Source organism: Lampris incognitus, chromosome 17, assembly GCF_029633865.1.
Source record: "Lampris incognitus isolate fLamInc1 chromosome 17, fLamInc1.hap2, whole genome shotgun sequence".
NCBI lineage: Eukaryota > Metazoa > Chordata > Actinopteri > Lampriformes > Lampridae > Lampris > Lampris incognitus.
In genome coordinates, this window is record NC_079227.1 from 24,749,760 (window position 1) to 24,776,081 (window position 26,322).

The following is a 26,322-nucleotide window of genomic DNA, read 5'->3' on the forward strand; positions in this document are numbered from 1 at the left end:
ATGGATGCAAATTGAAATAGAGTTCATTTTGGCATGTGATGCACCTACCCAACAAGAAGTGCTCACTTCTTGATATTACAGTGAGAATAGTATTCTATCCTAAAAAGGAAGGATGTCTGGTGAATACATGTGTCCTCACATGCACTGTAGCTCAAGCTGATCGCTGGTTAGCTGCCTATTAACCATTTCCGGAACAGGAAGTATCAGAGACCATTTCCCACCTTACACGATCACATCGTATGTAAACAAACCACTCGCTGTGCATGCTTCGGTTTAGCAACAGGGCTTCATAATGGTTTGATTGAGGACAAACGGGCGCCTTATCAGACAGAGCCAGTGTCCCTCAGCCAACTTTTGGGAAGAAAAGTCATCTTGTCACTCGTACTGAGCTGTTCTTCTCCAAAGTGTTTAGGCAATTAATTAATATATGTAAATATCTGTTTTTCTAACCCTGATGTATACATTTATTTGTCGATGAACAGCAGTCCATTTCTTCACCTTTCTACATAGAATGATACAGAAACTGAAAAAGAAACAGAGCCAGAACCATGGCCGGTCAGGTCATTGTCTGAGAACGCACGGGTATGTTACAAAACAAATTATATCTTCACCCCCTTCCCTCTGCAATAAGGACCACCTCCGCCTCACTTCTCCTCCTCTAGCATCAATCTTACTCTGGCTACCCCATTCATTTTACTTTTTCTTCTGTGTGTTGGCATGCCCCCTGTTCCTCCGTAGCATCCTACTTTATGCTTTCTTAATTACCTTTGAACCTCCTTTCAGCCAGTTCATGATTTCTCCCAGTCAATGCATTGTCCTATCCTTGTAATGTATTATTTAACTGAGGACTCTGTTGATGTGCACCAACTAAACATTGATTGAATAATAATTTTGTAACTTTTTGGCTGGACTGCGAGTGAGTGAGTGGGTGATGGAGTTTCAACATTGGTCGGACGGCCAAGTTGAAGTTTGCCCATTTGGCTGCGCGAACTGTTTTCTATTACGTCATCAGCTGTTCACAGAACTGATGTCAAAACATCAATCTGCTTTTTAAATGTAGTTGCGCAAAAACAGCCGTTTGATAAATGTAGTCACGGTCCAGCCATATACTAGGTTTTAACCTAATGTTGTTATTACACAGAAATGAAGCATATGTTCTTATTTGTAGTGGTGTCATGCAAACTGAATTGCTTTTTAACCGTTATTTACAGGGGGACAAAATTGTTTGAGTTAGTATTCCTTGGAAGATATCTTGAGAAATCCATCTTGGCTGTTGCAGCATTGAGAATGAGATCTATTTTTCAGGTGTAGTTTTCAGTTTTACATGGAAGGAATTTTGGGGGAAAAAAAACAAAAACAAAATTTGAATCATGTAGACTGACCGTATTGGTATGTTACTGTGCCACTTGATTGTGAAAAAGCTCTTTTGACAAGGAATTAAAAGTTTCTACGTGCAAACTTCATGGAGTAGCTACAACATCGTGCCCTGATGTGCAAAACGATACCCACTCATCCTTGCAAACAGACATGACCCACTTGTATATCTTCAATGAGAATAACTCACTCAAAATAGAAACATGCCCTAGAACTCCTTTAGGAGGAGTGAACTATCCGGTCAGCGGGGGCAATGCTGTTGCATGGTGTGGAATCGCACTGCTAGAGTTACTGCTATTGGGTTTGTAGTCCTTGTGATATTTGATTCAGGGCTGGTTCTAAGCAAGTTACCTTTTGATTTTAATGGCAAACGTCATGGAAATTCAGCAGGCGGCACTGGTAGAGGATATAAGATTCATGGAATGGCTGAGCCCTTGGTCAACTCTAAATTCAAACCAGGTGGAATGGAGTCTTGGATACCTTGACATCTTCGGGTTTTTTTGTTGTTTTTTTGGGGGGGAGGGTGAAAGTAAATGTTCTCTTTTGTTGTGTGTTTGTCTCCCATCTTGAAAACATATTAAATTCTCTCATCTCACACTTTCTGTAACGGTGGTTTGCATGCTGTCTACAAAGCCAGAAACTGAAGAGGGGCTGTGATCATCTGAACAGACTCTCTATGTCCTTTTCATTCCCTCTCAGCTTCATAATCTTCAGTCGTGGACAGCAACTCCAGATTTCTAGCCAAAAGCTGATTCAACAACGATTACGTTCAACCAACAAGGTATTTTTTTCCCCCCTAATGACAGGCAGCATGGAAAAAGGCCATAGAGAAGGCCAAGGCCATGCCTGACCCATGGGCAGAGTTTCATCTGGAGGATGTGCAGACAGACCCCTGCAAACGCTACAGGTATTAATAACTTTGTTTGGCTGTCAAGAGAGCAAACTGAGTTTTGCTGTTCGGAATCATATTTCTGCTTTTCCAGTATCATAACAACACTCATATTATGATTCAGTAGCGTTGTGTTGATGCCCGGTGAAACCTTATGCATATTGGTTTGATTTGTTAATGCAAGTTGATAAATACGGTTTTTCTTCCATTCTACCATAGTAAAAAAATATCATCAAGTCAACTTTATTTGTATAGCCCATTATCACAAATTACAAATTTGCCTCAGTGGGCTTTACAGCATAAAACAGCCTGTCTTTAGACTCCCACATCGCATAAGGAACAACTCCCTTAAAAAAAAAGGTGCAGATGTGCACCTAAACCAATTATAAATGTGAGTAAATATCTTTAAATCGTTGCTTGATGAAATTGGAGCTCTTTCAAGCTTTCTAGGAGTCTTACACTGACCATATTTGTCATTTGGAAACACTGTTTGAGGTCATTACAAAGTCTTCCATTCAAAGGAATGATGTCTGATTACAAGGAACATTACGTGGGTAACCTCTGTCATTACTTCATGCGCTGATGTACTGATATGATATTACAGGGGAAAGTGTTGTAATGATATTAACTATCAAGAATTATCCGCACGGGTAATGTACTGTGCCTCTATCTTCCATTGAAGTACCCACAGGTTACAGACTTGGCAAATATCTAGGTCAGTGGTGCTAATCTAATGTTGACACATATTTCCTCCCCTTCGCTGGGTACATAACATACTGACACTCTGATATCATTTCCACTGGGCCATCCAGGTTTGTTTTTTTTTGCTTTCTATTAAATCTTTCATACCAGGTGGTATTTTCAATGTGCTACGAGATATTGCAGTCAACATGACACACATACAAATACCAAAGTTCACTCTCACAGACCAACCCACAAAGCCAAGTGGGTGTAGGCTGCACAGCTTTAATGTTAACTGGCGGGAAATTGACCATTCCTTTGTTTGTCTGTGCTTGCGTGGCGCCACACCTCAACTCTGCTGGGTCTGTTACGTAACCCAGAGCCTGGAGTCGGTTACATTACGGGGGAGGGATTGTCTTGACTTGGAAATCTCTTTCCCATTCCCGTTTTGTGTGCTAATTTTACCTCAGTGGCGACCTCACTCTCCCTTCCCACTCCTATGCCCCCTTCAGTAAGAACTTAAAGGAATGACAGCTATAGTACACACTGTACGTGAGATGAAAAGGCCTTAGAGGGAAGCCTGTATGTAACACTTTGCATGTGTGAACTGTTTATCAATGTTTATGAATGCACAGTGCTGCAATTTAAACTAAAAAAGCAATAGAAGTTTGTGAAGAATTGCTCCTGCCACATGCATATAGTATTTATTAACCAGCGAGCTTGCTTACCCAGCCAAAACAAATAAGGGCGCACAGACACACATAGTTTTCTGCATGCACACGCATACATGCACACACACATACTTCAAGTTTTTTTTCTCCATTGGGGTTTACAGCGGAGAGGAAAACGGAGACTTTCTGTGTCCCTATAAGAATTTATGGCGGACTGTCAATAACAGTCCTAACTCAACTGTCCTACCTCCCCAACAAAGGGCAAAGATTAACTTCATCAACATGATCAAGTTTCACAAATAGGGTCGTTCTCTTTTCATAAATACTGTAATGTAAACTTTTTTTTATCTTTATTCTTATTTTTTTATAGGCCACCAAGGCCCTGCAAAAGTGGTTGCCCTGCACCATAAAATGTCTTCCCTGAGGGCAGAGTCAGAGTTCACTCCGTGACATAAATGTGACAGTCCCACTTAGGGGACAATCTCACCACCCCTCTGCTCACGAGGAGACATAAGATCACAGATGTGGATTTGACTCGGGTCATTTCTAAAAGTGAAAGAACGGGACCACCATGTAAATTGCACCTGTCATTAGTGATCTAATGAATTTAAATGGTACTTAAAACGTGGAGGGTGCTTGGAATACCTCAAATTTCGCAAGAGGTGTATCTGAATGAACACAAACAAATCGCTTGTTTTCTCTTGACCTTATTCCCTGTCATTTTTCTAAGGTATAATGCCATCACAGGGGAGTGGGCTCAAGATCAGGTCCACATCAAGATGGCTGCACAGGTATCACTTAAGTAGATAAATATATATATATACACACATGTATATACACACACGTATATATACATGTATATATATATATATATATATATATATTTGTGTGTGTGTGTGTGTGTGTGTGTATGTATTATATATGTCAGAACCCCTTTCTTTGCCACCAAAAAGATACATAGACATTTTTTCTTTGGCTATCTCCACCACAACATACAGCAAACCACATTGCAGTGGGACAATCTACAGGATACATGACATCTTACATAGGATAGCACACCAATGGTCAATAGACTATAATGAACATGCTATAATGCAACATAAAGCTACATATAGTGGTCGGGACAGGATGAGAGCCGGTCAAGGGTGGTGAGAAACCAGAGTGTAGTGAGTGTAGTAGGCATACACTGATGAGCCAAGACATTATGACTACCTGCCTAATATGCTGTTGGTCCTCGTGTGCTGCCAGAACAGCATCAACCCACCGAGACATGGACTCTACAAGAACCCTGAAGGTGGGCTGTGGTATCTGGCAACAAAACATTAGCAGCAGATCCTTTAAGTCCTGTAAATTGCGAGGTGGAGCCACCATGGATTGGATTTGTCAGTCTATTATTTCCCACAGATGCTCAATCGTATTGAGATCTGGAGAATTTGAAGGCCAGGGCAACACCTTGAACGCTTTCCTCATGTTCCTCAAACCATTCCCAAACAATGTATGCAGTGCGGCAGGGTGCATTATCCTGTTGAAAGAGGCCACTGCCGTCATGGAATACCATTGCCATGAATGGGTGTACCTGGTCTGCAACAATGTTTAGGTAGGTGGCACATGTCAAATTGATGTCCACATGACTTTCTGGACCCAGGGTTTCCCAGCAGAACATTGCCCAGAGCATTACACTCCCTCCACCGGCTTGTCGTCTTCCCACAGTGCATCCTGGTGCCATCACTTTCCCAGGTAAACAGTGCACATGTACACGGCCATCCACATGCTCTAAAAGAAAACAGGACTCAGGACTCATCAGACGAGGTGACCTTCTTTCACTGCTCCAAGGTCCAGTTCAGATGCTCACGTGCCCATTGTAGGTGCTTTCACCGGTGGACGGGTCGTCATGGGCAAGCTGACCAGTCTGCGGCTATGCAGCCCCATAAGTAGCAGGGTGTGATGCACTGTGTGTTGTGACACATTCCTCCCGTAACCATCATTAAAGTTTTCTGTGGGTGGCACAGTGGCACCTCACAGTGGCACCTCACAGCAAGAAGGTCCTGGGTTCAAGCCCCAGTTAGTCCAACCTTGGTGGGTCATCCCGGGTTGTCCTCTGTGTGGAGTTTGCATGTTCTCCCCATGTTTGTGTGGGTTTCCTCCAGGGGCTCCAGTTTCCTCCCACAGTTCAAAGACATGTGAGTTAGGTGAATCGGCTATCATAAATTGTCCGTAGGTATTTATGTGTGTGTGTGTGGGCCCTGTGATGGCCTGGCGGCCTGTCCAGGGTGTCTCCCCGCCTGCTGCCCAATGACTGCTGGGATAGGCTCCAGCATCCCCGTGACCCTGAGAGCAGGATAAGTGGTTCAGATAATGTATGGATTTTGCCACAGCAGACTTTCCTTCAGTTCGGACCAGACAGGATAACCTTCGTTGCCCTTGCGCATCGATGAGTCTTGGGTGCCTAACATCCTGTCGCCGGTTTGTGGTTTGCTCCTCCTCAGACCACTAGGTACTCACCACTACTGACCGGGAGCACCCCACACGCCTTGCTGTTTCAGAGATGCTCTGATCCAGTCGTCTGGCCATAACAATTTGACCCTTGTCAAAGTTGCTCAGGTCTTTGCTCCTGCCATTTCTCCTGCATCCAACTATGAGAACTGATTGTTCGCTTACCATCTAATCTACCCAGACCTTGACATGTGCCCTTGTTTGGAGATGATCAATATCATTCAGTTCATCTGCATATGGTCATAATGTTTTGGCTCATGAGTTTATATGTGAACATTTATGTATATGTGAATGGAAATGTGTGGGAATTTTTTTTTCTTTCCCACATTTCCTCAGATTAATTTGCTCCGTCTGTTTTCTCACAGCCGTTTGGAAGAGGGGCCATGAGGGAATGCTTCCGAACGTAAGTTGAGATGTTTCGTATTATTCACGTACTCCATAGTCAATGAGTCTCATCCAGAGGTTACTGCCCTCATCTTCCAGCTATTTGCAGTTTATGATAGTCTTAGTATAAACAAAGAAAGCAGAGGACCATGGGTCTGTAGACTATATCTCACATCAGACCATATATAGCTACTGTTAGAGGAAAAAAAATCCTTACCAACATAACTCAGTATGAAGATAAGTAGCACATACAAGTCCAGGCAAGCCGGTTCTCAAAAAACTGTTTTCTCAGCAAAATATACAACAAATAGCAACAGACACACAACCACAGATCTCTTTGAAATTAGAGATGTAAATCCCACTCTAATCTACTGAAGTCAGCCTTCTTCTACATTACCCGCCTAAAGTCTATCTCATTCTCCTGTTTCTTCTTGTTTTTTGTTGCCCCCCCCAGGAAGAAGCTGTCTAATTTCTCCCACAGCAGCAACTGGAAGTCAGCCTCTAACTATGTCGCCAAGCGCTACATGGAGACGGTGGATAGAGATGTGTATTTTGATGACGTCAGGCTCCAGATGGAGGCCAAGCTCTGGGGAGAGGAGTACAACCGCCACAGGCCTCCTAAACAGGTACATAGGAAACCCTCAACCTGTTCGGTTGAGCAAACCCTTCTCCTGGTTAATATTAAATCACACAGCTGACTTGATCCTTAACTAATCGAGTTGAGCGTGGCAAAAACAATGGTGTCGTCTCTGTTATTTACTTTGCACACAGCCTACAGTAGACATCTGTTGTCCCGCCATTTGCCTCCTCCGGGGTTTCCACCTTTGTCGGTTTTATATCGAGTGTTAGTGACCTGGCGTATAGAAGAGAGGCTGAGAGTTTTGTCCGTCCGGTGTAATACGAATCTTAATTTGAATCTTAATGGAAGCAAGACTGAAGCCCTAATGTTTGATTTTAGGAAAAAGGGGCAGGAAGTCACCATTATATTTTTATTTGGATGAAAACCAAGCTGGAAAGTACAGAGCCTGGGGAGGGACATGGAGGATCCCTTCCTGGGATCCATAGGAAAGCGTTTGCCAATGCAGTCTTTAAGAAAGCCCAGCCCATGTTTGTTTTCATCAGTAATCTCAAGTCATTTACTGGGAGTAGGAAACTCTACATGTTATTTATTAGAGCATTTTGGAAAGTGTCCTCCTCTCTGCTGTGGTTTGCTTAAGTCAAGTCAATTTTATCTGTATAGCCCGTTATCACAAATAACAAATTTGCTTCAGGGGGCTTAACAGCAACACAACATCCTGTCCTTAGATCCTCGCATCGGATAAGGGACAACTCCCTAAAAAAAACTTTTTACAGGGAGAAAAAATAGGAAGAAACCTCAGGGAGAGTAACAGAGGAGGGATCGCTCTTCTAAGACCGACAACGTGCAATGGATGTTGTGTTTACACAATTTGCAGAATACAACATTGAACAAGGATAACAGAATTATAATGGAATTATAAGATATATGAAGAATATGATGAGGAGGATGCCAAGCAGTGTGCGAATGGCACCGCAACAGCCCAGGACCTGAGCCACGTGACCAGCGTCACCATGGAGACCTGACAGGAGGACAGGGAGACTCGCATCACACCATTCACATACACAGGAGAAGAGACAAGAAAAGACCTTAGTCACACATCGGCATGAGAGAAGGGTACAACATTGAAACAGGATAACAAAATTATATGGATTTATAAGATATATAAAAAAAAAATGTGAGCGTCCGGGTAGCGTAGTGGTCTATTTCATTGCCTACCAACATGGGGATCCCGGTTCGAATCCCTGTGTTACCTCCGGCTTGGTCGGGCGTCCCTACAGACACAATTGGCCGTGTCTGCGGGTGGGAAGCGGGATGTGGGTATGTGTCCTGGTTGTTGCACTAGCGCGTCCTCTGGTCGGTTGGTGTGCCTGTTTGGGGGGGAGGGGGAACTGGGGGGAATAGCGTGATCCTCCCACGTGCTATGTCCCCCCTAGTGAAACTCCTCACTGTCAGATGAAAAGAAGCAGCTGGTGACTCCACGTGTATCAGAGGAGGCATGTGGTAGTCTGCAGTTCTCCCCGGCTTGACAGAGGGGGTGGAGCATTCGACCAGGATAGCTCGAAAGAGTGGGGTAATTGGTTAAGTACAATTGGAGAGAAAAAGGGGAAAAAGCCACAAAAAAGAAAGTGTGATGAGGGGGATGCCAAGCAGTGTCCAGGTAGTGATCACCATCACCATGGAGACCTGGGAGGAGGACAGACTACACGTGCACACAGGGGAGACCCACATCACACCACTCACACACACAGAAGAAGAGAAAGGAGAAGACATCATTCAGAGAAAGAGAAAAGACATGAGAGAAGAGAACAGTTTGCAATAGTCAATCTATATGCTATAATCACGTGGGCAGAACAGTGCTTGGTAAAGTCATTGAGATAGAAACCGACCTGCCACGTAGTACAGGTCGTGAAGCACTCAACTTAAAGGCAACTAATTTTAGGCCAAGGCAAAAAGATTAGTTTTAAGTTTGGATTGAAATGACTCAGCAGGCTCTGATTGTCTGACGGCAGCAGGCAGGTTATTCCACAAGAACGGGGCCTGATAGGAAAAGGCCCTGCCACAAGCTGACTTCTTTTTAACTTTGACATGTGATGGCTACCAAAGTTTCCCCCATGGGGATAAATTAACCCTAATATTACTTTATCATCACCATCTGTAGCACCACCTGGGGTTAGAGGGTTCGGTTCCCACTTTTAAACCTAAAATCACCCAAGATTTAGAAAATAGAAACATCCAGTGAGGTGAAGACACAAACACTTGTGAAAAGAGGACTAATGTTCAGTCCTTCTCCCAGATCATGCTATTTATCCAACTTGCAAAATTCAAGCGGGGTGTCAAGAGCTTAAACTATGTACAGCCCCCCTCTCCCACTCATATGCTGACCAACAGGGATCCAGAAGCTCATAGATAATAATAATAATTTTTAAAAAAACCCACAAACTGTTTCCCATTTAAACATTTTAGGTAGACATCATGCAGATGTGTGTGGTGGAGCTGACGAATAGGCCAGGTAAACCTCTTTTCCACCTGGAACATTACATCGAGGGCAAGTACATCAAATACAACTCCAACTCGGGTTTTGTGAAGGATGACAACATCAGACTGACTCCACAGGTGGGACATCAAACTTATTATTACCATTATCAGTAAAAAATCAGTTATTCCCACTGCACATGATCGATTTCTGCATCTCTTTACACATCAGACCTTCAGTCACTTCACGTTTGAGCGCTCTGGCCACCAGCTGATAGTAGTCGACGTCCAAGGCGTAGGAGACCTGTACACAGATCCCCAGATCCACACGGAGAAGGGCACCGACTTTGGAGACGGAAATCTAGGTACAGTTATTTTAATGATTTAGGATTTTATTTTTACAGGAATGGTGCACATTAGTTCTCTCTCACAACCTTTCTACTTACCAGAATGGAGCCGATAAACAAATTGCTAAAAGTGTTGATGGTCCTAGATTCCTTTCCAGACTCTCGGGAAATCCTTTACCTGATGAATAAATTCAGGGATAATGAATGAAAATATATTGCCCCCACTCTCTCTTCCCCCAACACAAATGGAAAAAATAAATCAGATAAAATTTTACATTTCAAGATAAAACTTGCAAGTATATCAGTGGTTAAAAGAACCAATTCACTCCAAGTGGAAATGGCTGTAGGAGCCCAGAACTTTGATGAGGCCAGTGGAGGAGAGGTTGAAGAGAATTAAAATATTTCAATTGTGTTTATGTTGCAGGTGTGAGAGGAATGGCACTGTTCTTCCACTCCCATATGTGTAACAAGATTTGCAAGAGTATGGGCTTGACACCTTTTGACCTCGCCCCTGCAGAGAAATCCCAACAAGACTGCACTAGCAAACTACTTGTAAGCTTACTGTATATTATGGAATATGATATAATAACCATTATGGTCTCCGTGATGGGTAAAGTAGTGGATCAGCAGGTACTTCCCATATTCTCCTATACTGAACACCCATTGTGGAACTGTCACTTTTGCAGTCTTAGCAAGAAAAAAAAAACAAACACCGTCTGTATCTTCAGTACACTCTATTTGATGTATTGTAATCTGTACCTTTTATATAAGGTACGAAGGTGAAGAAAAATAACAATACAGGACTCTTTCGAGGCCCTGTAATTGGAATGAGTACGCTTAAAATCTTTTAACAAGGACCCATTGGAGGGCAAGTCTGGTGCCAGCAGCCGCAGTAATTCCAGTTCCAGTAGCGACAGGCATGGGCTTAAGTCCATGAATACTGGGATGACATCCAGCACTTTACCTGTGTCCCTGTCCACAGAGTTAGTGGTTGCATCAGGAAGGGCATCTGATGTAAAATTTTGCCAAATCAGTATGCGGATTGACCAAACCAAACAGATCGGTCAAGGCCCAGGTTAACAACGGCTGCCATTGGTGCTGTGCCCTCACAGGGTACCAGTGGAAACTATGAAATCCGTTGTGGTGACCCATGAAATACAGGGAACAAGCCAGAAGAAGGAGAAGACTTTAACATATTACATGTGCTCGCTTCTTATGTAGGTCCTATTTTTTTGTTCTTACTACTACGTCTTTATTATCAGTGTCCTCTTATCTTGTCTTCTCTTTTTTAGAAGTCAGCCCAAACGGTGCTTAGAGGTTGCGAGGAGATCTGTGGCTCTCCTCGTGTTCGTACCATGTCAGCAAGCCGAGCACCTCCGCTCTTATCCCGGCTGTCTGAGACCTCCTCTGCAGACGAGACCATGAGTGATGTGGACTCAGTGCCCTGCTCCCCCCTCACGCTCACCTGCTCCCCCCTCGCCATTCCCGGATCTATGGGCAGATTCCCAGTTGGTATGTACAATATGAGGTGGCATAGATAAACGTTGTTATATCTCATGTTGTAGAGAATAGTTAAAGCTGCTATGGTGAGTTTTACCCCGATTATTTATCAGTCTGTATTTAATTCTGATGCCTCTACGTGACCGACGTAATCAAAGACACCAACAACAAGAAGGTTAGTTATTGTTGTATAAAGATTTCGAAAGTAGAGATATTACCTCATATATTAGATATTACCTTGCAAACACCTGTTTTTCGCCATAGCACCATAACATCTCTAATTTTTCTATTCAAAATAATTACACAAGCCCAGGTGGTGTAGCGATCTATTCTGTTGCCTACCAACACGGGGATCGCCGGTTCAAATCCCCATTTTACCTCCGGCTTGGTTGAGCGTCCCTACAGACACAATTGGCTGTGTCTGCAGTTGGGAAGCCGGATGTGGGTATGTGTCCTGGTCACTGCACTAGCGCCTCCTCTGGTCGGTCCGGGCGCCTGTTCAGGGGGGAAGGGGGAAATAGCGTGATCCTCCCATACGCTACGTCCCCATGGCGAAACTCCTCACTGTCAGGTGAAAAGAAGCAGCTGGCGACTACACATGTATCACAGGAGGCATGTGGTAGTCTCCAGCCCTCCCCGGATTGGCAGAGGGGGTGGAGCAGCGACCGGGACAGCTCAGAAGAGTGGGGTAATTGGCAAACTACAATTGGAGAGAAAAGGGCGGGGGGGGGGGGGGTCCAAAAAAAAATTATACAAGCTACCAGAGGGTGAATGTATATCTTAGCAAAATGAAGTAGTTTTTCTGCAAAATGTTACCGCTTTCATCCACAGCATTATGCAAAGTCAACAAAAATCGTCATAGCAGCTTTAAGTTTGTGCAATAACAACATGATATTTACATTTAACTATTGGTAGTTGTTGAAGTTGTGTCATTTCGGCCAGTCACAGGTTTGTCCTTCAGTGGGATGGAAGAACAGGAAAGATATAACAGTAACAACTCAAGGGAAAATAAGGTGAGCCGAAACTAGACAGACATGGCCGTTTAATAACACTGAACAATTATACTGTCAAAGGGTTTGCCAAATACAGTGTTATAATGAAATCCTGCTCACCGGCCATCTGGTTTCTGTGTGCAGGACGCTGAGAGTGGTGAAGACAGTGGTTATCCCAGCGAGAGGAGGAGTGAAGGAGACATGAATGACCATGTTGATGGGGTAAGAGCACTCAGCCGTGCAGATGGTGGTGTTCTGTTGTTTGTGAGAGATGGTGGCAATTTAAATGACTTGAGAACATACCACACCATCCAAGATACAAAATGTTTTAACATTTCTTACACAGAATGCTGTAGTTGTCTAACATCATATGTGGACAGTATCTCATGTTGGCCATTTTCCTGTATCTCTGGATCCTTCTCTGTGTCCTTGGAGCATCCAAGTATTTTTGTTGTTGTTAGTCTGTGTTCATACCACCTCTCTTTAGATTAGATTTTGTACTTTGAAGACGTTGCACAAGGCAGAGTGGGTTTTTGTAACACATGTTGTATCACCACATAGGCCCAACCCCGCTACCGCAGAAACTACTCTGAGTCGGACGAAGACAGCGTGAGACGGGTAAAGGACTATAGAGACAGTGTGTTCACATCACCCTGATTAAAATCACCACCCTCTGTATGAAATACTACCATTCTGTTCTGTCTTTCCTCACTTTATCTTGGGCTCACAACTTTTTCCATCTACCACCATCACTCATCTGTTCCTCTCTCTTTCCTCATTCCTAAGGGATAAGTTATTGGTGGTTGCTCATCTTGGCCTCTAACCTGTTTCTCGCTGCTCTCCCTACTCCCTTTCTAGAGGAAGATGGTAGCTGAAAACTTAAATGCAAATACCCCTGACACTGAATCGGTGATTATTTGCATGGAGCCCTTTAAAGCTGGCTTCTGCCTACGAGTTGGTCATGCAATGATAGTGCACTTTATTTTTTCTGAATCGTGGTGAATAATATTAGGTCGGTGCACATGTAAATGTATTGTGCATGATTATTCAAGTTGCCGTTCAACTGGTATTGCATACAATCAAGGAATTAGATTTCAGACCACTGTTTTCACTTTTACTCTGCCTCGTTGTTCAACGGAGTGAGTGACAACAGTCAGTGGGGAAAGTCCAAAGTCAAATCAAAACAGTGATCTGAAACACCATCTGCCTCTTCATTTATGCCCTTGTCTGTGCAAACGGCATCACCTTGCTCACCAATCTTGTCAAATAACTTCATCACTGTGTGCTCCTATTTTTAGATAGGGTTTTTTGTTGTTGACATACCAACAGGGGTGTACGCTTCCAGCTGTTGGCTCAAGCCCGATGTTTCATCATGAGATGGTTTAAAAAAGGGGGTTCTCCAGGGTGTCTGAGTAGTGTAGTGGTCTATTCCATTGCCTACCAATACGGGGATTGCTGGTTTGAATCCCTGTGTTACCTCTGGCTTGGTCGGGTGTCCCTACAGACACAATTGGCCGTGTCTGCGGGTGGGAAGCCGGATATGGGTGTGTGTCCTGGTCAATGCACTAGCGCCTCCTCTGCTCGGTCCGGGTGCCTGTTCGGGGGCGGGAACTGGGAGGAACGGCGTGATCCTCCCACGTGCTACTTCCCCCTGGCGAAACTCCTCACTGTCAGGTGAAAAGAAGCGGCTGGCGACTCCACATGTATCAAACTCCTCTACCATGGTGTGGATGGGAGGAGAAATGGGGTAGGGGTAATTCTGAAGCAATAATATGTCAGGTTGTGCTGGAGGTGTGTTCGAGGTCCGAACTTTGAGAAGGCCTCGTTCAAAATGAAAAGAATGTCGCTGGATGCGTACAACCCTAAATGTTAAGTGTGATTTGCGGTGGCACTTGTTTTATAAGATTATGACAGTGTTAAATGGTTCTTCAGCTGTTGATGGGATACCTGATGAGGGTGGTCATTTTTTCCTCTTTTGTTTTTCCCTCTCCACCTCATCTGGTTTTTGACGTGCCTGCCCAGCTGACCGAAGAGAAGTGGAGCTTCTACCATTCATCCCGAGCCCACGTCCACCGGCCATCTTGTGTAGCTGTTGAAGTGGAGCGGCTCAACTCTCTGTTGCAGCAGAAGAAGATTGGCCAGTCAGTCCTGGGAAAGGTATGGACAGCCAAGAACATAAATAAGTTGAGGTGGATTGATTTAGAAACTGATTACGAAGCTTTGTGTGTGTGTGTGTGTGTGTGTGTGTTTGTGTGTGTGTGTGTGTGTGTGTGTGTGTGTGTGTGTGTGTGTGTGTGTGTGTGTGTGTGTGTTTGAGCACAGGATTTTTCTAAAGAAATGTGGGATTCAGAATAATACCGATACCTTTTAAAATAATGGTGCATTTTGGCTATGCCTGTTAGAGCTTTTATTTCTGTCTGCAGCCTTTGCAGGTTGTCATTGTGTTTTCAGTTATTTCTAATCCACCTGCCCATATAGCCCCAGCTGAATAAAAAAAAAACAACTTGATGTCCTGTTGTGTTCCAGGTCCATCTAGCATTGGTGCGTTACCACGAAGCAGGTCGTTTCTGTGAGAAAGATGAGGCTTGGGATGAGAAGTCAGCCATGTACCATCTAGACAGAGCCGCTATGTGTGGAGAGCTGGAGGCTATTGTAGCCCTGGGGAAGTGCTATATGCAAATGCCACATCACATCTTGCCAGACCTAGAGTTGGAGGTACACTTTGCCATGCATTGCCGTGGGTTGTATATCAGTGCTTTTTTTTTTTTGGCTTCACATGTTGCTTGATTGTATTCATACACCCCCTGTTTTCTGAGCAAGTTGTGCTGTTGTGTCTGCAGGACAGTGCAGGGAACCGGATGAAAGGGTTCCAGTATATGCTGAAGGCTGCTGAGGCTGGTGACAGGCATTGTATGATTCTGGTGGCCAGAGCCTTTGACAGCGGAGCCAATCTCTCAGTTGACAGGTTAGTGCCTTCTTGTCCCTTTGGAGAGCTTAAAAAAGGTTATTCATGCATTTGTGATATTGGGCTATACAAATAAAATTGACTTGACTTGACTTGACTTGGCTTGACTTGATTTGATTTGACTTGACTTGTGTCCTCATGTTTGGATAACTGAAACTCTTTACTCCTGCCCCAGTCAAAAATCAAGGTTCATGGTCCCTGTTGAATCAAAAAAAAAAAGTTGCTACAAGACTTCAGGGGTTTATTACCCCTTACTTGTTTAAATAAAGTAAGTCGATACTATAAGATCAGGCTGTGATGAGACTCCTTTAAAGTGGAGCACAATGTTTTATATGAGTTAAAGTTTTAGTTAACGACTTCAACATTGTCTCGTCTTCACCAGTTTCCGGCTTAATTATGTTTTTATGTTGTTTAGTGTCTTCCTTGAAGTGTTTTATTTCCAATTGTAACTTGTTTTATTAACTTTTAAAAGTAAAACTGCAGGAGCTGTCGGGTGATGCAACTATCCTTCCATTGCTCAGCAGCGCCCCCCTGAGTTAAAGTTTTAGATTAGACATTTAGGCCTCCCTTTTTTACTTAAAAAAGACCCCAAGGGCGTCCGGGTGGTGGTGCAGTCTATTCCATTGTCTACCAACATGGGGATCAGCGGTTCAAATCCCTGTGTTACCTCCGGCTTTGTCGGGCTACCCTACAGACACAATTGGCTGTGTCTGTGGGTGGGAAGCCAGATTGTGGGTATGTGTCCTGGTTGCTGCACTAGCACCTCCTTTGGTCGGTCAGGGGCGCTTATTCGGGGGGAGGGGGAACTGGGAGGAATGGCGTGATCCTCCCATGTGCTACATCCCCCTGGCGAAACTCCTCACTGTCAGGTGAAAAGAAACGGCTTGCGACTCCGCATGTATCGGAGGAGACACGTGGTTGTCCTCAGCCCTCTCCAGATCAGCAGAGGGGGTAGAGCAGCGACTGGGATGGCTCAGAAGAGTGGGGTAATTGGCTGGATACAGAGTGGCTGAGGAGAAAAGGGGGGGGGACCCCAAAATAATGGCCTGACTGTACTGTCGGCTCATTGGATCAATCATAACAACGCTGCCTACTAGTGGTGTTTACAGGACGTCTACACAACTCGTCATTCAGATTGGGTTTATTAGTTTACTAGAAGAACCCCCCCGCTACAATGTAGCGGTTTGGTTATCCACCCATCTAAATCTCCCTCCTCTTCATCCTGACAGCTAACCGCCTTCCTCCTGCCCCTAACCCCCCCCCCACTCCAACTCCCTCCCCCCAAATGCTCAGAATCATCCGAAATGCCGAGAAAAGTGGTTTTTAGCCATTTTTAAAAAATGCATATGTTGCATAATTATTATAATTATTTTTATTTTCTGCTATTTTTCTGGTCCTCTCTGGAACAATACCTACCACCTCCCAAAAAAATTAGGATCATAGGTGCATTTTTGCAAAAATGCATATTTTGCATAATGCCAAAACATTTCTAAGATGCTCAGAATCATCTGAAATGCCGAGAAAAGTGGTTTTTAGCCATTTTTAGAAAAATGCATATGTTGCATATTTATGCATAATTATGCATAATTTTAATTTGCTGGGATTTTTCCCTTACTCTCTGAGACAATACCTACCACCTCCAAAAAGAAGTAGGATCATAAATGCTTTAGTTTTCGGTCCCGCTATCTACACTAACACCACACACACACATTCCGAAAATATATGAGTAGATTGGCGAAAAGCTGAGCCTTGTGCCTTCTACCAGGCAGGACCCACAATGCTAATGTAGGGAAAGGAAGAATAGTATTCTTATTTTGTGTTACTCAGGGAGCAAGACTGGGAAGAAGCTGTCCACTGGTATGACTGTGCCTTAAACATGAGTGACTACGATGAGGGGGGAGAATTTGATGGGACGCAGGATGAGCCTCGATACCTGCTGCTTGCCAGAGAGGCAGAAATGTACCAGACTGGAGGCCACAACCTGAGTGCAGACCCACAGAGAGCAGGTAGGAGAACACACATCAAGAATCCGCAGTGGTTTACAGACCAGGTTCAACCCTCTTCTCAGAGATGTACACAACTTTAAATCTTTGAAGCAGTACGACTTGACAAGATGTGTCTGCTTGTGTGCAGAAGTGAACCATGGATGAGGAAAACGTCATCACAGCGCTTTCAGCGAATAGGTTTTTATGACACCATAGCAGCCACCACCTGCTGTCTAACCTCTGGTTCTCTCCATACAGGTGATCTGTTCACGGAGGCGGCTGAAGCTGCTATGGAAGCTATGAAGGGTCGGCTGGCCAACCAGTATTATATGAAAGCTGAGGAAGCCTGGGCACTAATGGAGGAGGAATAGGAGCAGGAAGTGCTTCAGGAACTCCCCATTTTTTTTTAAAAATTTTATAAAAGATTTTAACAGAGTCATTGTGTCAGTGTGCGACACAGACTCCAGACTGGCAGCAAGGGAACTTTACAAATTCAGGATCAACTCTGAATGTTTACAGCTGACATGTTTTTATTATTGACGCTTGTTATCCCAAATGCTGGTTTATGGATTGATGCTGGTGTGTTTTTTTTTTACATTGTATTCTGAATCAGACTTACTTCACCCGGTGTTTAAAACAGAATTTCTGTTCTTTGCTCCTGTTTTTGGAGCAAGTCTCCTATTCCACTTATTGTTTACCCGTTGGCTAACTGAACATGGTTTTGTGAAAGATGTATTTTGATCCCAAAATTGTTCTCAGTTGAGGAACGACTGAGGAATCAAACAAAATTGTTTACTAATTTTCTCGTTCTTACTATTGTGCATGAATGTCTGTTAAAGGAAGACTGCTTTGAATGAAAATATCAAATAAAGTTTGCATTAACATTAATATATACAATTATTTTGTCATGCAAATCATTTCTCAGTCTAACAAAGTATTGCACTGGGAATTGAAGGCCATTATTTATCAAAACTTTGGTTTCACAATATTCAAAAGGTTCATACGCCACTCGTAATTCACTCTGACTGGAACTACATTACTGATGCAGTGTTATCTGGTCTTTAGCTATATGATTATCCAGTCTCATTTGTTAACATAACCTTACACCACTCATGATAAGTCTTTTTACACAACACCATTCGTTTCATAATTTTTGGAAGGTTCAACAATAGATTAATAAAATGAGACAATCTCAGTAAAAATGTCCCTCAGTATATTGCCATGTATCTTCTAATAAGGTTTACATCCAGTGTACAATCAGTCAAATTGTATTGTTGTGGGCGTCCGGGTGGCCTGGCGGTCTATTCCGTTGCCTGCCAACATGGGGATCTCTAGTTCAAATCCCCGTGTTTACCTCCTGCTTGGTGGGGCATCCTTACAGACACAATTGGCCGTGTCTGCGGGTGGGAAACTGGACGTGGGTATGTGTCCTGGTTGCCCTACTAGCACTGTTGCACTATTTACATGCACAAACTGTGCGCAGATTGTGAGGCAAAAACGGGTCAACGAGTCTTGTGCTTGTAAACATCATTTTGAAGAGATCATCATGGAGAAGTTGATTTAAAATGAAACGAAACAGCTCACAGTTGTTGCACTGTCGGTTGTACAAATCGTAAAGATGGTAAAAACAAGCGTTGCGGAGAACATTTCATATCCGGTATGTATCTGTTTCTTACACAAATAAGTATTGTGATTGAACATATGTAAGTAACAGCCCTAAATGTGATACTGTCCTAGTAGAGCAACTGCTAAACCAACGTTTGAGTTGTTAATGCCCAGCCTTCCTCAAGTTTGACAACGATTCCACCAGCTTTCTTGTGTCATGATAATTGAGGTCATAATTTGACTCCAGCCTTGATTTCATAACCGTACAAACACTTCAACTTTCTACTGGAGACATATGACCAAGGTAGAAACAAACAACATCTTTGTTCAACTTGATTTAAAAGTTTTCTTTTAAAGAGAGATCAGATGATCCAGCCCAGATTGCATCCGGATGTGGGCCACTTCTGGCAATGATGTGGCACTGATGGCCTTCTTCTGGCCCTGACAAAATGGATGTGAGCCTGAAGTGGCCCACATGTATAATAGCAAATATGGCCCAAATTTGCCAAATCAAATGTGGGCCTTTTTTTGGCAAAGATGCGGTGCTCTCGGCAACATGTAATCTGGAATAGACCCTGAAGTGGCCCACGTGGTAAATGGTGAATATGGCCCAAATATCACAAAACAAATATGGGCCACCTTTGGCAAATATGTGGCACATGTGACATTGCTATGGCTTGGTTCTGGCCCAGATCTGGCAAACAGGAGCGGACCGCCCAAGTGCCATTATTCCACGCGGTATGTGGGCCAGATGAAAGTGTCGGGTGTGGGATGGGTCCAGGCCACAGTAATTTTGCTATCTGGGAGAGCACCCCGACTAGATTCCAAGTGTATTTAAACACACAACTGCACAGAACAAAGCTGTAGTTGAGAGGAAGATAAAAAGGCAGGCACAATACCAAGTAATACAAGCAAAAACAGAGAAGTATTTGCAAGCGTCAAACCAAAACTTATTTAACTTATTTTTAGCTTTTGGTCTTCATGTGTGTATATCTTATACTGTGTTTGCTGTGTTTGTCTGTGTCTGTCTTGCACTGTTTGGTGAAGTCACAGCCCTCATTTCATTTTTAACATGTGCCTGCACATTGTTTTTAATGACAATAAAATTGAATTGAATTGAATTGAATTGAAAATGACAGCGATGTCACATTTTCTGAGGTAACTGAAGAGGACATGCCGTGCAATGGTATTGGTGTACAGGGTGTACAGTGTGATACTGACTTAAGTGAGGAAATTACACATTTGAAGAACAAGATATCTCATTCTTGTTTCACCATCAGGCAGGATTCCATCAATGGATTTAACTGTTGCTTTCCTTCAAATGCTCTATAAACAACGATACATCTAAACTTGTAAATACTGCTGCATTCGGATAGATTTTATAAAGTTCTTTGAAGCTCTCGTGAGAAATTGGACGATCACCAGATAATGGATGAGTACATGTATAACTCATGCGGGTATCTCTTCAGCAGACTTGGGGAGTGCATATCTTTTTGGCCTTGAAAAGTCAATGCTGCTGATTGGTGCTGGCTGAACACACTTTCTTGAGGCTTTCCAAGAGCAAAGCTGACTGGTGCATGCAGTTGGGTCATTAAGTTTAAAATGAACAGCTGCTTCTAACTTGAAAAGAAGGGCTGCTACATGACAAGCCTAGGCCAGCCTTACAGGTACAGTTCCCTGTCAGGACCCATCCATATTCCTTGTTTAAACACACCCATGCATCATAAAGTGTAGTCTTCTGACCTTGATGTTGGCTTGGGAGTGGCTAAAATGATAATCTTATAAGTATATGACACTTTATGAAGGTTTTGCAAAGTTTATAGAAAACCATACCTGTGTTGGGACATTACTGAAATAATACCGACTAATAAAGTATAAGAACAGGTGAGAATATGCTCCGGGTTTCTTCAGCTAAATAAAAAAGTTTCTTAAATAAATTTTTTCCCCTGAACTCAAGTTTCTTCTCAGCATTCAGTTTCCCTGTACTTATTTTTTGGGGTTTTAGTTTGGTTCTTTACAAACACTTTCTTATTAAAGACCATGATTATCCCAATTTAAATTATTTTGTTTGGCCTAAGGTATTCTAAGGACGATTGATGATATTGTAACGTTCATGGATAAGTAGACACGTCGGTCTTTGACTAATAGGTTGGACCCTTAAATCGACTAGTTAACTTTTTCGCTTGCGGAGTGGGAGACACGGGTTCGCGTCCCGGCTATGGCGACGCTCTCTGGACTGCCCCCCCCCCGCCCCACCCCGCCCCGCCCCGCCGAATTCGCTACATTGGTGTCAGAAGTGGAATGGTGAGGTCATCGGAAGCGCGTACGCCCAGAGGAGTGAGGGAGCTGATATGATGAAGCGCGGGGACGCGCTTCCCGAGGGGGGGTCTGACCCTTTAGTTCGAGAGGTCAGCGACGTCTCCTGCGGTGCGGGAGATACGGGTTCGCGCCGCGGCAGTTCCTGTGGTTGTCCCCCGAATTCGCTACAATATTTTTTCTATCCCTTGTGTAAACTTACACATGTGGCCTAAAATGATCGGTTAAACTACGAGGGCTTACCTTTGATTTGATGAAGCAAAACTTATTTTCCTTCGATAACAGATGGTAATAGCGGTCTCAGACATGTCCACCAACAAAGTAACTGTATGCTTCTAAAGACTTTTATTCCTTCATTGATTCTTTTGTAAACATACTTGGTGAGTCTATGAGGTATTCAGTCACATCCCTCCAGCCGATGTTTGGCAACGTTATGATATCACTTGTCCACTGAGCTTCAGCAAGCATAAACGGAGCGGGAAGTTTTTCTCCAGTGCTTATCGTAAGTTGCGACTCGTAATGCTTTCTGTCTTCCTTGCTTAGACCTTCAACATGTCCTGAGATTTCCATTTTCTCAAATTTCTATCTTTTCTCCGTTTAAGTTTAACTTGCATACTGTAGCGAATTCGGGGGGCCAACTGGGAGACCGTCGCCACAGCCGGGACGCGAACCTATGTCTCCCGCTCCACAAGCGACAACGTTAACCAATCGAGTAGTCCAGCGCCAACGTGTCTATTTATCCATGCACGTTACAATACGCTTTCATCTGTGAGTTTCATCGGTACGCACGTTGTTTCTGGGCCACGTTTTGCTACACGTTCTGCGTGCGCACCTTGTTTACAACGCAGCTTTTACGTCAAGCAATAAGGGGTCTATACTCTAAACGCTTAATATACCTTACCCTTCCTATACGGAGTTCTAAACTACTACGCTTGACTAAATGGTAGAGAATGGCAGCTGATGGATGGGACGGGAGCTGAGTAGATAGCATTATTCTCCTTGGACACTGACGACAAGTTGGCCACCATCACCTGCTTCTGTTCTTGTATCACTTGAGTATCAGAGAACATGTTTCTTTGATATCGAGCTGTATAATGTTTGTTTGTTTTTTGGGTACTCAATCCCCCCCCCCCCCAACTGTATATTGGAAGTGTCTACGCACGGATCGAGGAGTATCAAATCAAGGATAAAGGCATTTCTTTCTGGGAGGTTTAACTGTCCATTGTTTTACAACAGTAATAATTTCAGTTTTGTTTAAGACTGAAAGAAAAAAGATATTGAACAAGAATTTGATTTTTTATTTTCTTAATAACTAAACTATCTATATATTGTTATTCATTCCATGTTCGTTATATTGCCATTCATTCATGTCATTCATTCTCTTTCATTGAGAAGTCATAACTTATAAATTACAGCAGAAGACAATTTGTTTTATTTTTTTTTGCGTGGACTTAAAACAAAAGGTTGACATTTATTTGAAGGAAGATATGTTCCAGTCCATTAGTTAATTATTTGGACTTAGGTAGCATACTACTACCAGACCCTGGAATAAATGTCCTGTTACAGTACAATTTAAATCTGGTCTCATCTTGATTTATTTCTATTTAAAGAGGGACAAATAGATACTCGGTTACATACTGAATAAGGAGAAAAAAATGGCGCCCGAACAGGGACTTGGTGTGTATCTAACCTTTCATTAAATTTCTTTCTTGCCTCTATTTATTTCCATTGTGAGGATTTTGCTGAAATAGGCAGACAGAATGGAGCTTTGTGAAACGCATGGGTTTGACCCAGAATGTGCAGTTGTGATCAAAGTAGTCAGGGCAGATGTTAGCCTGAATAATGTGAAGGAAGCATTTGCTTCAATAGATGATGTACTGAAGATTCAAAGCCTTGATGGCCTTTCCAATACCATCTCGTGTCACTTTAGTTAGACTATAACCCCAATGATTGTGGAAAGGGAGTGCTCTAATTATGATGGGTCTCATTGGGAGGTTGTTCTGGTAGAAGAATACTGCACAGGTAGTATAGATGAGGCATCACCTAGTGATAAACTAGTGCCCCTTGCTCATGTAATTGATATGACAGTTGATTTTAAAGAGCAGACCGCTGAGTTGGCCATCACCAATAAGGTCAACCCTCCTACCTTGAGCCAGAGTGCAGCAAGTTATATATGTGAAAATGTGGAAAGTAACAAGAGCCTTGTAACATCAACTCCTCCCTTTTGCCTTAAACCACAGCAATCCTCTGACACTTTATCTGAAGCTACCAGTAATGCTGCCTATGTCTTAGGCTACACACAGCCCCATAAAGGTGATTCTTCCCTCGTCATCCCCGTACCTGCAGATGTTCAATGTGTTATTATCGAACACATTTTGAAACATGATTCACAACCATGTACTTCCACGGTCAAAGAACAAAGTCACCTTCTCTAAAAAGCAGTTGGACCAATAGCTGTCAGGCAGCATTTGAACTAATTGAGAAATTGACATTAGCACTAGTCCTTGGCTTCGCAGATTGGCAACTGCCCTATGGTACATACTGGCGATAGTACAACAGGGTTAGGTGTGGTTCTATCCCAGATCCAAGATGGCCAGCCTCGAGTGGTGACCTACGCTAGTCATGGGCTTTCCAAAAGTGAGAAAAACTACCCTGCCCACAAGTTAGAGTTTCTTGCCCTCAAATGGGCAGTAAGTGAGAAATATAATGGCTACTTGTATGGGGCTACCTTTAAGGTGTTGACTGATAATAACCCTTTCACCTACGTCCTCACAAGTGCAAAGCTTGACGCCACAAGCCACAGGTGGCTTGCTGCCATCTGGCCAGCTTAATGCTGATGCAGATGGGCTGTCTTGTTGGCCTCAGGAGCTCCCACAAGAGGATGAAGAGTCGGTGGAGCTGGATCGGAAAATATCCAGTCTTATGGATCGTGCTAGCCTGCCCCATGAGGAGTTTAATATCCTTGATGGAGAGGCTGTGGATGGAGAGGCTCTGTGTATGTGTCTGTGTATCGTCTAGTGAGGGGACCACCATTCCAATTTCCAGCCCCACTTCAAGGCTTATGCACGCTGGTTGGCTGCCTAGGTCATATCAAAGGACTGTATCTGGACTGCCAACTCGACGGTCAATCCTGCTGGGCCCTGGTAGACACAAGGTCTACCATTTCCCTGGTGTGACAGGTCACACCAGGGAAATGGTTCTTCACTTCTCTTCCACACTTCCCGTTACTTTGAACAGTTGACCCGAAGTATTTAAACTCATACACCTCTACTCCTTGCATCATCATCATTCCGCTGTCCTCCCTCTCGTTCACGCATATATATTCCGTCTTGCTCCTACTTACTTTCATTCAACTTCTCTCCAGTGCATACCTCCACCTCTCCAGGTTCTCCTCAACCTGCACCCTACTCTTCCTACAGATCACAATATCATCTGCAAACATCATAGTCAACGGAGACTCCTGCCTGATCTCGTCCGTCAACCTGTCCATCACCATTGCAAACAATAAAGGGTTCAGAGCCGATCATTAATATAATCCCACCTCTACCTTGAACCCATAATGTGCATGCCACACCTGTGACAATTGTTTTGTGGACAGGATGAAACTTTGAACCTTTATTTGCAACGCAGGTCCGGGATAGGGTCTGATACGTTGCTAGCGTGGCCGTCATTCCAACCGCACACCTTATCACTTTCACATTAGTCTTAGATGTCCTGCACCACTCATACGTAATTAATTGTCACTCCCATCTTCCTCATACATTACCACACCTCCTCTCTTGGCACCCACTTTCTTTAAATCCACAGACACGATGTAACTCCTTTTGACCTTCTCTATACTCCTCCATCAATATTCTCAAAGCAAACATCACATCTGTGGTGCTCTTTCGTGGCATGAAACAATACTGCTGCTCACTAATCATCACCTCTCCTCTTAACCTAGCGTCCACTACTCTTTCCCACAACTTCGTGATCAATCTCTGCACATCACCTTTATCCTTGAAAATCGGTACCAGTATGCTTCTTCTCCACTCCTCCACTCCTCAGGCATCCTGTCACTTTCCAAGATTGTGTTAAACAATCTAGTCAAAAACTCCACTGATATCTCTCCTAAACATCTTCATGCCTCCACAGGTATGTCAGGTATGAGAGAGCCACGAAACTGGAGTCAAATTCCATGTATATGCAAACCTACGTGGCCAATAAACATGATTCTGTCTATGATTCTGATTAAAATGAATTATTCTCCAAAAATAATCTCACTCTCAGCACTACGGTGGAGTTGCATGAAAATAGGTCTGAATGTACGACATCTTGTGGTTGGTCGTAGATATTGCTGGAACAACTTGTCACACCGTAGAGCTCTACTGACAATGGCCACACCTATCTAGTGTCCTTTTGTAGAGTGCCACGGGCTGTCCTGTATTAGGCCCTTATATATAAAGGCCTTTTGAAGCCTGATATGTTTTTGCACGAAGAAAAATAAGACTTTTTTTTTTGAGCCAGCTCGCAACATAGTTTTCTTTCCCAACAAGGGAATCAATGTTTGATTTTATCGGTTTTTATTGTTTTTCTTCAAGGTACGGGGCCCCAAATCCCCCACTCCAAAAGATATCATAGCTCCTTCATCAGTGAGTTGGTACTGTTAGAATATTGGCTAGTCCAAGATTATGTGTATGTGCGTTTATATGGATGTCACCACTAGAGGGCACTGTCGTGCTGCCCTATGGTCTATTAAAGTGCCCCGCAAACTAAAGAAACCATTCCGGTTACAGCAACACCGAAGAAGTGCACGCGTGATTTTTCTCCTTGAAATTAGTCTAGCTGAGCCGGTATTCCTGCCCTCAAAGATGACAACGTCAGCAGGTACTATGGTTATCGTGGTAGGTTTGTTTTACAGTGTCACAGATAAATGGCTTTAAGTCACATCAGATATGAAGCTGGAATAATTACTTGTCTATCAAAGTGCTAGATTTCATTTTTAATCCATTTTGTACTGATTTATATATTTTCAATTTAGCTTACGCTGTATATAATGAGTTATCTGTAGCATGTCGTTCGCCAGCAC

General features: G+C 43.4%; 1 protein-coding gene across 4 annotated transcripts in view; it reads left to right on the forward strand.

Annotated features, from left to right (window-relative positions):
* eef2k (eukaryotic elongation factor 2 kinase) overlaps positions 1 to 18,224 on the forward strand; it is a 19,489-nt gene extending 1,265 nt beyond the window's left edge. Inside the window, exons 3-19 of one of the 4 annotated variants that reach the window (XM_056297198.1) lie at positions 511 to 582; positions 2,181 to 2,281; positions 4,346 to 4,406; positions 6,474 to 6,511; positions 6,947 to 7,118; positions 9,536 to 9,685; positions 9,777 to 9,909; positions 10,316 to 10,443; positions 11,184 to 11,403; positions 12,334 to 12,404; positions 12,528 to 12,605; positions 12,945 to 13,001; positions 14,406 to 14,540; positions 14,910 to 15,098; positions 15,224 to 15,348; positions 17,176 to 17,354; positions 17,592 to 18,224. In XM_056297198.1, the coding sequence (XP_056153173.1) occupies positions 511 to 582; positions 2,181 to 2,281; positions 4,346 to 4,406; positions 6,474 to 6,511; positions 6,947 to 7,118; positions 9,536 to 9,685; positions 9,777 to 9,909; positions 10,316 to 10,443; positions 11,184 to 11,403; positions 12,334 to 12,404; positions 12,528 to 12,605; positions 12,945 to 13,001; positions 14,406 to 14,540; positions 14,910 to 15,098; positions 15,224 to 15,348; positions 17,176 to 17,354; positions 17,592 to 17,704 (2,022 nt within the window). In that variant the 3' untranslated portion in view covers positions 17,705 to 18,224. The remainder of the gene's footprint in view (positions 1 to 510; positions 583 to 2,180; positions 2,282 to 4,345; positions 4,407 to 6,473; positions 6,512 to 6,946; positions 7,119 to 9,535; positions 9,686 to 9,776; positions 9,910 to 10,315; positions 10,444 to 11,183; positions 11,404 to 12,333; positions 12,405 to 12,527; positions 12,606 to 12,944; positions 13,002 to 14,405; positions 14,541 to 14,909; positions 15,099 to 15,223; positions 15,349 to 17,175; positions 17,355 to 17,591) is intronic. The other 3 variants (XM_056297199.1, XM_056297201.1, XM_056297200.1) reach the window with 3 other exon arrangements.
* Positions 18,225 to 26,322: the final 8,098 nt, after the last annotated feature.